This window comes from Lithobates pipiens, unplaced genomic scaffold, assembly GCF_037356315.1.
Source record: "Lithobates pipiens isolate NorthernLeopardFrog02 unplaced genomic scaffold, aLitPip1_a1.2 Scaffold_10, whole genome shotgun sequence".
NCBI classification, from domain to species: domain Eukaryota; kingdom Metazoa; phylum Chordata; class Amphibia; order Anura; family Ranidae; genus Lithobates; species Lithobates pipiens.
In genome coordinates, this window is record NW_027507686.1 from 181,423,436 (window position 1) to 181,435,779 (window position 12,344).

General features: G+C 42.6%; 1 protein-coding gene across 1 annotated transcript in view; it reads right to left on the reverse strand.

Moving 5' to 3' along the window:
- Positions 1-12,344, reverse strand: part of LOC143925970 (intestinal mucin-like protein) — a 129,935-nt gene that overhangs the window by 15,657 nt on the left and 101,934 nt on the right. The window contains exons 9-10 of the mRNA XM_077450218.1: positions 10,781-10,826; positions 3,963-4,068 (exon numbers count right to left, since the gene is read on the reverse strand). Coding sequence (XP_077306344.1) covers positions 3,963-4,068; positions 10,781-10,826 — 152 coding nt within the window. The remainder of the gene's footprint in view (positions 1-3,962; positions 4,069-10,780; positions 10,827-12,344) is intronic.

Genomic DNA, 12,344 nt, shown 5'->3' on the forward strand with positions numbered 1-12,344 from the left:
ATAGGCAATGCACACCTTAACATATGACAAAACGCAGACCTGAGATCCTCCCAGTTTCTGGCTTTTGTTTAAAGCACATCAACCTTGAGAGTTCCCTGTTTTTGGTATACGGTTGCCATTTACAAACAGCTCTGAGACCTGAGGACCCGTCTTTCATTATGGTCTGTGTATTCTCTCCACATCGGATATTGTGATTACTATTCCTGTTTTTTGCTATGTTATACCATGTTTGGATATAATTCACTCTGCTAAGCAAATATACAGATATATACTTTGCATTGTATGTTTTATCATATTAAAATACAAACCCCTTTATTTCTCCATTAGACATATAACGGTTTGCTTCCATTGAACCCGAGGAAGGAAATTTACATGTTTACTCTATTCCCCTGCTTTTCCGAAACAAGTTGGGATTTTTTTGCGATCATATTATCCGCATGATCCCTCTTTTGGAGTCTATTTGTGATCCAAGAATTTAGCAATGTTATATGTACCTGTAACCTATTTACTGGTTTTAAGAATATTTATATTGTATAATATTGTTATTTTGTAATAAAATTACTTGTTTTTTACATATACTTTTGTTTTTTCTTCCCTTACACATACACCTACCCGCACAATCCGTTAAGGGCATTCTTTTTCCACGTTCCAGGAAGCCTGCCGTAAGCACAAACTATCTTCAACACCCGGCCCTATGAACCCACTCCGACAAAACCCAGATTTCCCTCCAGGAGCCTCCACTTCCTTTCTCACAGACTCGTGGCCATACTCTACAATCTGAGCAGAACAATTCTACGTGAGAGGCTGCCTTCTCACACAATCTCAACTAGCCTCCCAGATGACAAATCATACATTCCCATTTTGGACATATGTATAGATTCAACACTTCCTCGAAAATCCTAACCCTCGACCCGACTGGTCCAGTCAGAAGACCCCTTTTGAATCACTGTTCCTGAAACAGAACCCCAAAATCACCTAATTTCTGACACATATGCCCGGATAATTGCAGAAATTGAACCCAAATCTAACCTGGCAGTCGCAGATGGGAGCACAAACTCTCCACTGATCTATCAGATCAAGAGTGGGAGAATATCTATTCATGTATCCACAAGAGATCTGTATATGTGTATGCCTAAAAGAACATAAACATTCAAAATAATTTTCGAGATGATACAGGACCCCCATAGATTGCATGCAATATTCCCATCAGTCTCCGCACAATGCTGGAGATGTGAAGGGGAGCTGGGATCACTTCTACACATCTGGTGGGCCTCCCCAAACTCCAACCTTTCTGGAAAGAGGTTCACAGACTCACAAACCAAATTACCACTTAGTCTCTCAAATTTTCACCAGCACAGATTTTGTTACACCATTCTTCGATTCCAAAAACTGCTTATATTAGCTCACTTGCCATGCATATGGTAAATGCAGCAAAGATGTGTATACCAGCTATATGGCGCTCTCTAGAACCACTGACTATAGCCAACTGGTTCAAGTGCATACAAAAAACTGCAGAAATGGAGGACCTCATTCACCAAGCCACCCCCTCCAAATTTGGGAAAATATGGTCTTGCTGGCTACATTTCGTCACCACCGATGAATACAAACAACTCATGAGTTGACACACCCTCAAAGATTTGTGGTGGGAGAGGAGGGTTAAATTCTTGACCCACCCTCCCCATTTTCCCCACCCTCATAATGCGAGACCTCAGATCACATTTCTATATTCCATTGTTTATTACAGCGGCTGCGCCGGCAAATATGCTTTCTAATGTTCTGTCTTTATCCCATAAAATAAAAAAATCTTTAAAAAAAAAGAATGCATTAAGGTGAAAAACCTTGAGGATTTACAACCCCTGTAAGGTAAAAAAAAGTTTAGGCTTTAGAACTACTTTAACCATGTGATTGGTTGGGTCACATGTAAACACGGAGATGTCGGTAATTGGCGCTCCTAGCCTCACATTGACAGAGCGTGTGGAGAGGAGAGCTGATCAGCGGCATCTCCTCACAGGAGACATCTAGGCATGTAATCAGGACACTGATAATCAGTTCCCTGATTACAATAAAGCGCCCACAGTGCCAAAAGTGAGTGTCCACCAGTGACAGCAAACAGTGCCCACAGGTGTCAGCAAGTAAGTGCTGGCTATCACTGCTGCCCATTAATACCCATCACTGCTGCCCATCAATGCCACCCATCAATGCCCATCAGTGCCGCCTATCTGTGCCGCCTATCTGTGTCTATGAGTGGCACCTATCTGTGCCCACCAGTGCCCACAATGCCACCCATTATTTCCCACCAGTGCCGCCCATCAGTGCCCATAAGTGCAGCATATTCGTGCCTCCTCATCAGTGCCCCCTACCCCGTCTCCCCGAAAATAAGACCCAGCGTGATTGACGGCGATTTCTACAATATAAGCCCTACCTCCCAAATAAGCCCTACCTTGTTTCCCTGAAAATAAGCCCTACCCTGAAAATAAGACCTACAAGTACTTTAACTAGGGCTTATTTGGGGGGCAGGGCTTATATTGCAGCCATCCCCAACAATCACACTAGGTCTTATTTTCAGGGAAACAGGGTAATTAGTGCCCATAAGTGCCACCTCATCAGTGCCCATCAGTGAAGGAGAAAAATTACTTATTTTCAAAATTTTCTGACAGAAACTAAGAAAAACTTTTCATTTTTTCCAAATTTTGAGGTTTTTTTTTTTTAAGAAAAGATAAAAAAAAACAGCAGTGATTAAATACCACCAAAAGAAAGCTCCATTTGTGTGAAGAAAATTATAAAAATGTCACATGGTTACAGCGTATTGAAGTAGTTAAATAAATGCTTGATCTTAGAAGATGGCAAACCTTTGGATATCCAACATCTATTTATTTAGTAATGACAGAATGTGTGTCAGATTTGCCTTAAAGAAGAACTACATTTTTGTTCAGAAAAAATATCCCCTCTGGATAATTAATGCACATTTCAGGGATTTTCAATAATTTTGTAGCAGAACTCTTTTTTTTTCACCAGACTTGCATACTCATTCTGAATTGAAAAACTGATGTATGCACTTTCTGTGTTTTAAAACAGTTTTTCAGCCAGAAAATGAAAGTACCCATTGCCCACCTCTCCTCCACTCCACATATACACACGCGCACACACACACACACACACACACACAAACACACTTTTTTTTTTTGCTGTTTCAACTTTTTTTTCCTGTAGAAAAAATGGTTTCGACCCGCCTCGGCAAATGACATGTACTGTGCGTACTGTACCTCTTGGGATATATACATCACATATCTCAGGAGGCCTTAGTGTGTAAGTAACAGAGCAGGAGGAGCAGGGGTGGGGGGGCAGGCCTCTCAGTGGTGTGAGCGATAACATTGTAGCACAGGACTGAGCGGTAGCAGGGCATGAGAGGATCTCCATAGGACAACGCTGTATCTGGTAAATGGGTATCTGAAATGAAAAAAGCTGCAGCGTCTGCATCCCTTTAAGGTGATTAACCCTTGGTAGTTTCTCACAAAAATTTATATTTCAGGGTTGCCCAAAATCTCACTTGTATCAAACTTATAAGAAAATGAATGCATCAATTACACAAGGAGGGAATTAAATTTTTGGAGGCTTAGTGTTGACCAGCTGTGTACACAACGCCTCCAGGTTGCCATATTGCATTGAATTTTACAGAAAATTACAGTGCTGCAGATTAATAAGGAAAGGTCATTTTTAATAACTTTGAAATCCAACATCTCTTGTGTAGCAATTCTATATGCTATATTTTTATTTACTATATTTTTTCATAACCCTTTAAAATATTAAACTTGTGTAGCTAAATTAAAGATGAATTGCAGTCATTTCATTTTGGTATACCCCTCAATAGTCATAAAGGATATTAATACACACTGTGTGTACCAATATAAGCAGACAATGTAATATCACATTGTGGCTAGTATGTAATAATTTATAATACTCACGGCTTTGTGATGCAAACACCATCACAATATGGAACATTCTCTTGAAGTTGACAGCCCTTTTCTCTCAGTGTTGTAATGTTATTCACTGCCCTGCAGGTCTTGGGAGCTAAAACAAAATATATTTCATATTCAGCTTGTTTTGTATTCATGTAATTATGGGGCATATATAAATAACAGTATATCCAACAATCATCAAACATTCAGTGCAGGTAAATCTTCTAGGTCAGGGTTTTTCACTTCCAGTCCTGAAGGTGCACCAACAGGTCATGTTTTCAGGGTTTCCATTATTTTGCACAGGTGATTTGATCAGTTTCACTGGCTTTGTAATTACCACAGCCGTTTCATCTGAGGGAAATCCTGAAAACATGACCTGTTGGTGCACCTAGAGGACTGGAATTGAGAAACACTGTTCTGGGTTCACGTGTTTTAAGTGGCAGTGGCTGATTTACCACCAGTAAATGTTTGGTGAAAATCACGGTTGCTTCTTTTTAAATGGACCCCTAAGGGGTCTATTTATAAATGTTTTCATGCAAGATTTACATATCATCTGGGTACCAATTATTTTGTAATTCTTTGTTAGTCTTTTAAACTTACACTTATCTGCCACCTTGCAAAGCTAGAAAAATGCTTCTTGATTCAGTTTACAGGTTACACTGGGAACCTTATTCCCCCTGAGATGATGATAATGATAGCAATGAAGTTTCTATTGAGCAGGCAGGGGGCAGAAGGTTTACACAGGAAGTTGCATTGCTGAGCCAGAAAATATGGGAGGCACCTGGCTGGCTAAGCGTGGTGTGTGAATCAAAAGACTGGCTGATTAGAATGACAAATTCTTTGAAAGATAAACAGTAAGCCCCCATTCACACTTGAGCATTTTCTGTTTGTTTCCTTACATCTGATTATACTTTACATGTAGAATCCAATTCTTTCTGTCTGTGTTCACATGTGTACGCTCAGTCACTCTACATTCTACACTCAAAAAAGTTAATAAGCTTTTTTGATTTCATACTGTCATTTTTACCCCATAAACTTCATTAAGAGTGTCTGCTAACAAGCAACACACGCCTTTGTGCGTTTTTACGCCTGAAATATTCCTCTCCGGAAACAAACACCTGAAGCTTGGTACATATGCAAAGCATCTGGGAAAAAAAAAATTCAAAATCACTAGAAATATGCTCTGCTCAGGTGCAAATGCAGGCCAAGTTTTTATGTATCTAATTTGTATATTTTGCTCTTTGTTTTAAAGACATCCTGTCACCATAGAGGTCTTCCTGTAAAAGAAGTGTGCACATGCTTACCTTTTCTGCCTCTCTCACTGCTGAACACTGCTGAGAAATGGTCTCCCAAAGTCTGCTAGGAAACTGACTTATCCAGGAGTGTCAATTTCATGGGTCCCCTGCAGTGCTGTGGAGGTCAGCACAAGGGGCCTTTGAGAGTTGTAGTGTTTATCAGCAGATTTTGATAGACCATTTCTCAGCAGCGGAGTAGGATTCAGCACTATGGGCAGCAAGAAAAACAAGTATTTATGCTCTCCTTTCCAAGTAGACCTTCTCTTGGAAACTTTAGTATACTGATCAAGACTTCTCTTATTTACTCCCTTGTGGTTTGCTAACTATACTATTGAAAAAAATGTGTTATATCTGTCTGATAAGCACAAACATTCCTGTTGATTTTGTCATAAATTTTTTGATCTGGCAACTTCCAGTGAGGTCCGGAACGGAAAAGACAGAAAAGAAAAAGTAGTGCAAGGCCGGGCATGACCATGTGTTTAGGGGAGACAATGCATGGGTTAATATGAAGAGATAAGAGGGGAGGGGACACTGAGTAAAGTCCAAGGGGGAGTGGTAATATATAAGGAGGAGGCGGGGCTGGGCTGGGGAACAGAAAGTTGTGGAGAAAGAAAGGAGGAGGCAGTTTTTTGCTCTGCTCCTCCAACATGGCTGAGATGTCACTCGGATGAGGGTCTTTATGGATGACCAGATGAACTGATTGAGGCTGGGAGGTGAGGGTTGCTGTGCATGCAGGGTTGGCAGCCTCTGGCACTCTGTTTTCACCAGGGCCCTCATCTGGGGACATGCGGCAGGCGAGGAGCCCTCTGGGGGGAACAATCCGGTCCCCCAGCAAGGAATAGCCAGCCGTCTGCCTGAGTAGAGTCTGGGCGGACTCCGCGTCACCAGCCCAGCTCAGTGGGCGGCACCACGGGCCGTTATGGTGCCTCTTCCCCGCCCATGAGTCACAGGACTACTACCTCCTCTGCCTGCATCGCTGCGTGGGGAGGAAGGTTTGGCAATGGAGACTTATTAGTATGGCCGTCAGGCTGCTTATACAAAAAAAAAGGGGATGGAGCTCCATGGGTGGGCGTGGCCTATACGGGCGGCGCGAGATGGCGGTGGAAGGATGAGGTTGACCTTCCAGGTCATAGTATGTGAGGGCATGTGTGGAACCATGGCAGGAGGCGGAGCTTCGGGGGTGAGACAGGCACTACAACGGAGGGACTCCACGGCCCCCAGGACCTCTTTGCCTGGGGGGCTGATGACACCACCGGTCCTGGTCTAGGACGACAGGTCGGAAGGCGAGCTGACAGTGTGCGAGGAGGAGGAGCCGCAGGAATGCGAGCCAGCGATGGAGGCAAGCAAAGCGGCTGTTGGGGTTCCAGTCAGCCCAGTAAGTCAAATAATGTCTAAATGTTTTTTGTTTAAGTTGCATTGCAGGATTTGTTGGGGGGTTGGAAAGGGGGGTGCAATGTCAGCGGCAGTTGTTCCTCCAGGAACAGAGGTGGTGGATGCTTGCCCACAAGTGGCGGGCGGTGCACCTGCCAGTTTGGGGACAGTGGTGCAGTGGTGGGGTTTTCAAGTAATGGTAGGATGGAGATGGTAAGGATTGCAGTGCAGATGCAATAAATAAATAAATAAATAAATAAATAAAATGTGAGATGGACGGGTGCTTTGAGGGTCCCCTGGGAGCACAATTAAATAGGAGGTCCAGGATACGATTTGAAAAGGCAAGTGTGTGGAGAGCTTCTCGTTATGGCTCCCTTAAAAAAAAAGGGGGGAATTTACATTTTAAGTGTATAGGGTCATGCAGGAAGATTAAGGGAAAAAGGATGAAGGTAAGAGGAGGTACCAATTGATTTTGTGGAAGGCGGTCGCCATTATGCGATTGTCATGGGAGGGAAGAACCCGAACATGGTTCGGCGTTGTTCTGTTATATGTAGGCCATTGGTAGGTGCACATGTTAAAAAGGGGGATCTGATTGGCTACGGGATGATGAGCAGTTTAGACCGCGCAGGTCGGTATGGTTGTCTCTTAATGGGGATCAAAGGATAGCGGCTTCTGGATGCGGTTTCTGTAGTAGTAGAGGCCCCCGAAGCAGTTCCTTCGGGGGGGGTATACCCCCCTCTGGATGGTCGGCCGAAAAGAAAGGGGGGTGGGTTGGCAGTGCAATGTGAGCTCCTGTCAGTTCATTGTTTTTTGATGCTAAACACGAGTGTTAAAAGGGTGGGGGGACCCATCCATTGTATTGTGGCTTCATGTGAGGGCAATGTACAGGCGAGCCTAGTTACACAAGGGATGACTTTTGGAAGGGGGTGAAAAGGTTGCAGCCTTTCATAAGTAGATGCGGAAATGGCGAGACTGCTTGCCTCCGGGGTTTTTAATGGCGTCTACAGCGGGGGTGGTGCCTGAGAAGGAACCAAACAAGTTTTACCTCATTTCCCCACTTATCTGTCAAAAAAAAAAGAGTTCTGTCACAATCTGATGCGGTGCACTGTGTCCGATACTTCACGTACACAGCTATAAGGTGGGTTAGGTGTGATGAAAAAGGGGCACCTATGGCACACTAGGAATCCGTGTTCCACTTGCTTACAGTTTATTCGGAGAGCTTTGGCTGCTGTATAGATGCTGGCAAGAGGAGTTTTTTACTTGGAATGATGCTTGCCCATGGGTTGCTCAATTTAGTGGGCCATGGTTAGATGTTTAGTTCTTTACTGGAGTGGGGGGGTAGAGACGTGTCGGTCCCTGATTCAATCATACATGGCTTGGACGTTTTGGTGTGTTGGGCCGCCTTCCTCCGATGTGTGTGTGATTATACTTTATACATTGCAGCACATTGCAGGTAGGTTCATTAGTGCCATTGGCTGCAAAACATAGGGGGCCAATGAGGGATATTGTACCATTTTGTTCTGGCATTGTGATTGTTTCAGAGTTTACGGAGGGTCATCTGCCGGTTGGAGGTACTATAGAAGGGGGTATGGGAGGCCCAGGGACGGCGTGAGGTACAGTTGAGGACTTTGCATTCGTTGCTGGGTAAGTTCAATTTCACCTGCCGGTTTTATTCCGATGAGTGGGTTATGGCTGATAGCTGACGTCTGCTACAGTGGGGGTTTCAGGCCCTGGCTGATTTAAACAGTTAAATGCGGAACATAGGGAGGGTTAGAAGGTTTGGTATGAGTTCTTGACCACATATAACAGACAATAGGTGGATGCCAGGTCAATGGGAAAAGAGGTCACAGGTTTGGGGAAAAATTTTCTTTGAGGGGCAATAGAGTGAGGAAATTTGGCCCCAATTTTGTTGGGTGGAAGTGGGGTGTTCATTCGTAAATGTGTGCTATTGTAATTTTTCTAGTGGTTCCGGCTATGGAGCTGGGGTAAGGGTCAAGCAGGAACCTGACACAGAGTTGAATTGTGATTATGTGGGTGTGGTTTACGTGGTCAACCACATATCCGCGTTGTCACAACTGGTCATACGGCGGCTACGCCATTTTGTGTTGCGTTAGATGCAGTTGAACATTTTCTATATGCTATTCATCTTGCAGGCTTCGGAAACACGGGGGCCTTACTCCTTGCATCTATTTTTGGTGGGATAGGTTTAGAGAGTTAGCCGGCCACAGAGGGGGAGGAGTTCCCTACTCGGACTGGATATGAGAGTTGGCATTGGAGTCACCACGGGAGGTAACAGGGCGGCTTACGTGAAGGTATGAAAAGAAGGGTGGGTTGTTCGGTGCAGGAGTCTGAGGTCAAATATGGCTATTTGGGGGGTAAGGTTGTTGGTGGTACTGTGGTTCCAGGAACTTGGTAAACGGAGTTGGTATCTGCCATTGAGCAGAAACTGGTGGGTTTTTGGCTTTTGTTTAACCTGCTGTGCAGGGTGGATTGAAAAAAGGAGTTTGGGTTGGACAATTAAAAAAAAAAAATGATCAAAGAGTTAGAGGGGTGGAGGTGCTACGGCTTGTGTTACCAGGATTCAGGGTAATAAAAAATAAATAATATAAAAAGGGATAAAGGATATGGGTTGGATAAGGTGACGGTAAGGAGTAATGGTAGGTGGGAAGCAAAGCGATTACGCACTTACCTATGCCTTCATGTGGTGGTGGAATAAATAATAAAAAAATACAAATAAAAAAATAAAAACAAGAGTGGGGGAGTAGTCTGTACATAAAAGCTGTGTTGTTTGTGGTATGGGGTACATTTGTTTGGCGGTTTTTTCGTCCAAATGGAGGACTTATATGCCTTGTCTGGATTTTCTTTGTTATCTGTATGTTTGTTGGGGGGCCAGGAGAGCAGATGCTAGATCGGTTGGCAGACAGTTGGGTAGTTAGAGGAGGGAGGCATGTATTTACTGGCTAGGTGTATGGGGGTTGAGGTGGAGCAAGGTGATATGGGAAGTGTAACGTTGGGCGCGGTGGGATAAACCACCGGCCGTTTGGGTTATGCATGCAAGGGGTAATGCTTTTGGGTTCGAATGATCAGGGAGCTGATCTCGGACGTTAAGTCAGATATTTTACGACTTTGTACAGTTGTCTAACACTCAGGTGGTGGGGAGGTTGTGGCTCAGAATGGGGGGCCTGGTGATCAGGCAAGTAGAGGTGGAAACAAATGTGGGCCTGTAATTGAGGGTGTTAGAATACACCTCTAGGTAGTGGGGATTGTTTTCTGGGCTCTGGGGCTGCAAGATGGGATCCAGCGGGCCCCGGGGGTGTGGGGGAGCCCTTAAGGGTAAGGTGTCATCCTTGCGGGCTGTGGCGGTGTTTTGTTGGTCTTTGACGGTGGCAGTATACATATGTGATGGAAAGGGGCTCATCGGTAGTATGTGCCCCTCCGGTGTATTCCAGCGAAAGGTTAGCTGGAATACTGTAATGGTTGCACTGCGGGAAGGGGGTTGTCTCCGAGCTGATTATCCGCTGGAGGCCTATCATGTGGAAAAAGGTCCCGCAGTGTATTGGTGGAATATGTGTTGGAGTTCGGGGGTGCCGTCAAAGACCAACAGACTGGAGTTAAACAAGTTGTTACGGAGGTGATATTTTGGCATATATTTTATATTGGAGTTATTTATATGGTGTGAATAATAAATAGGCTGCTATGGCCATTTATACTCCAAAATTAAGGTGTGGTCTCATCATTTTAGAAGGGTAAGAAATGGGGGATGTTGGAGTACAAGTGTTATAGCAGTAAGAGGCAGGTTGGGTACCTCTGAACTACACTGGTCATGTGCTCTTTGGCTTATGGAGATGCAGAGGAATCTGATATAATCCATCAGAAATTAAGTAGGCAGCACTGGCACCATCTGCTTATGTTGCCATATCAAAGAGGAAGGTAGAAGTAAACTATATTTCTGGCACACGAACAATTCTTTTCCTGTACTTTCCTGTTTTAAAATATAAATGGGGAAATTTGTGAGTTCCAAAAACATATCAAATATGTTTTTTTATATATACTTTAACTATTGCAAAGAATGTTGCATAAACTTACAAAATGCCTGCCTTGATATTGTATAAATTAGGTAATAGGAACTCATTAACAGAAATTTGACAATAAACTTACGTATGCATTTAATGCAACAGCCATCTGCACTTAGTTGAAAGGTGCCCTGTTAACAGAAAGAAAAATAGAAACTTAATATTTGAGTATATGGCTTGCAAATAACCTTCAGCACACTAAAATAATACAAGCAGAGCACAAGGAAACAGAATTTAAAGCTATGAGCAAACTAGGGAAGATACAGGGCATCTCTCCTTAGCCAGAACCTCAACATGTACAGTAAGAGCAACATGGACACAGAAGGGATATACTGATAATGAAAGTTCACATTTAAAGGCATAGTTCACCTTTACCAGAAAACAAATTATGCAGATAATGGAAGTCTGTAGATAAAAACAAGCTCTGTAGCTTTGATTAACATTGTTAAAGTACTTTCTGTAGGTGTAGGCCATTTACGCACCTGATGAAGCCTGACTGAAACACTCCCAAAGATTGCATCTCCCTGTCCTGCCTTATTGCTAGGCCATTGCAAAGACATGCCCAGCTGATGTGAAACAACTCTAATTACCACATACTTGCCATCTTTGATTCAACTGGTAGAAAACAATCCTAAATTAGCATTGTGCGTCACTTTTCTGTGTCACAATTAATAGTGCAGTGGCAGCAGAACAGGAAACCAGCTCAACTAGCAACTTCTCATAAAGTGACTATTGTCAATAAATTGAAGATGCCCTCTCCCAGAGGACAAAGCAGTTTTCAAGTAAGACATCATTTAAAGGCTGTTTTTAAAGTGTATATAAGTTCAAATCATTTTTTTCTTTGGTTTGAATAGAGTAGAGAGAGGTTAAAACCCTCGTCGGGTTATTTTTTTGCTGTCCTGTGTTTCTGTGATCGTGCTTGCGGCTTTTGAGACTGCAGTTGGAGCCGATAACTATATACAGTAACCATGCTTTTGTGTGCTAGTGTTGGGCAGACACGTGTGAAAATGTGAGTGCTTTTAAAAAAGTTTTAATAAACAAGCATTATTTTTAACAGTATTACGCTGTGGAAATCTTTTTTCCTTCCTCCTAAAAATCCTACCATTCATTTGGGAGAGAAACCGACAAGAGAATATGTCAGAGACAGCATGGTGGAGAGGGGATTTGCTTGATATACAACACAAAAAGAGCCGTTGCTGGTTTATAAATTGACCAGCTACAATTTCTGGTACGCTACTTTAGGATTTATGGTGAAGGAGCACATTGGGTGTACAATTATATGAAGTGTTGGATTACGGTTTTGCCTTTAATCCTTTGTGGGACTGGAAACTTTTGGATTATACTTTTGGCTGAAATTCAGAATATGAACTTTATTTTTTGCACAATTGCACTTTATTTATGAAATAGATTTATTTTAGACTGAGAAACACATTATATATATATATATATATATATATATATATATATATATATATATATATATATATATATATATATATATATATATATATATATATATATATATATATATATATATATGCATTTTGAAAAAAAAAATTCAACATATGAGATTTTTTGGATGTGAGCACGTTTGTACAGTGTATGTTTTCACATATCATTGTGTTGACACTTTACAACAACCCTGGTTC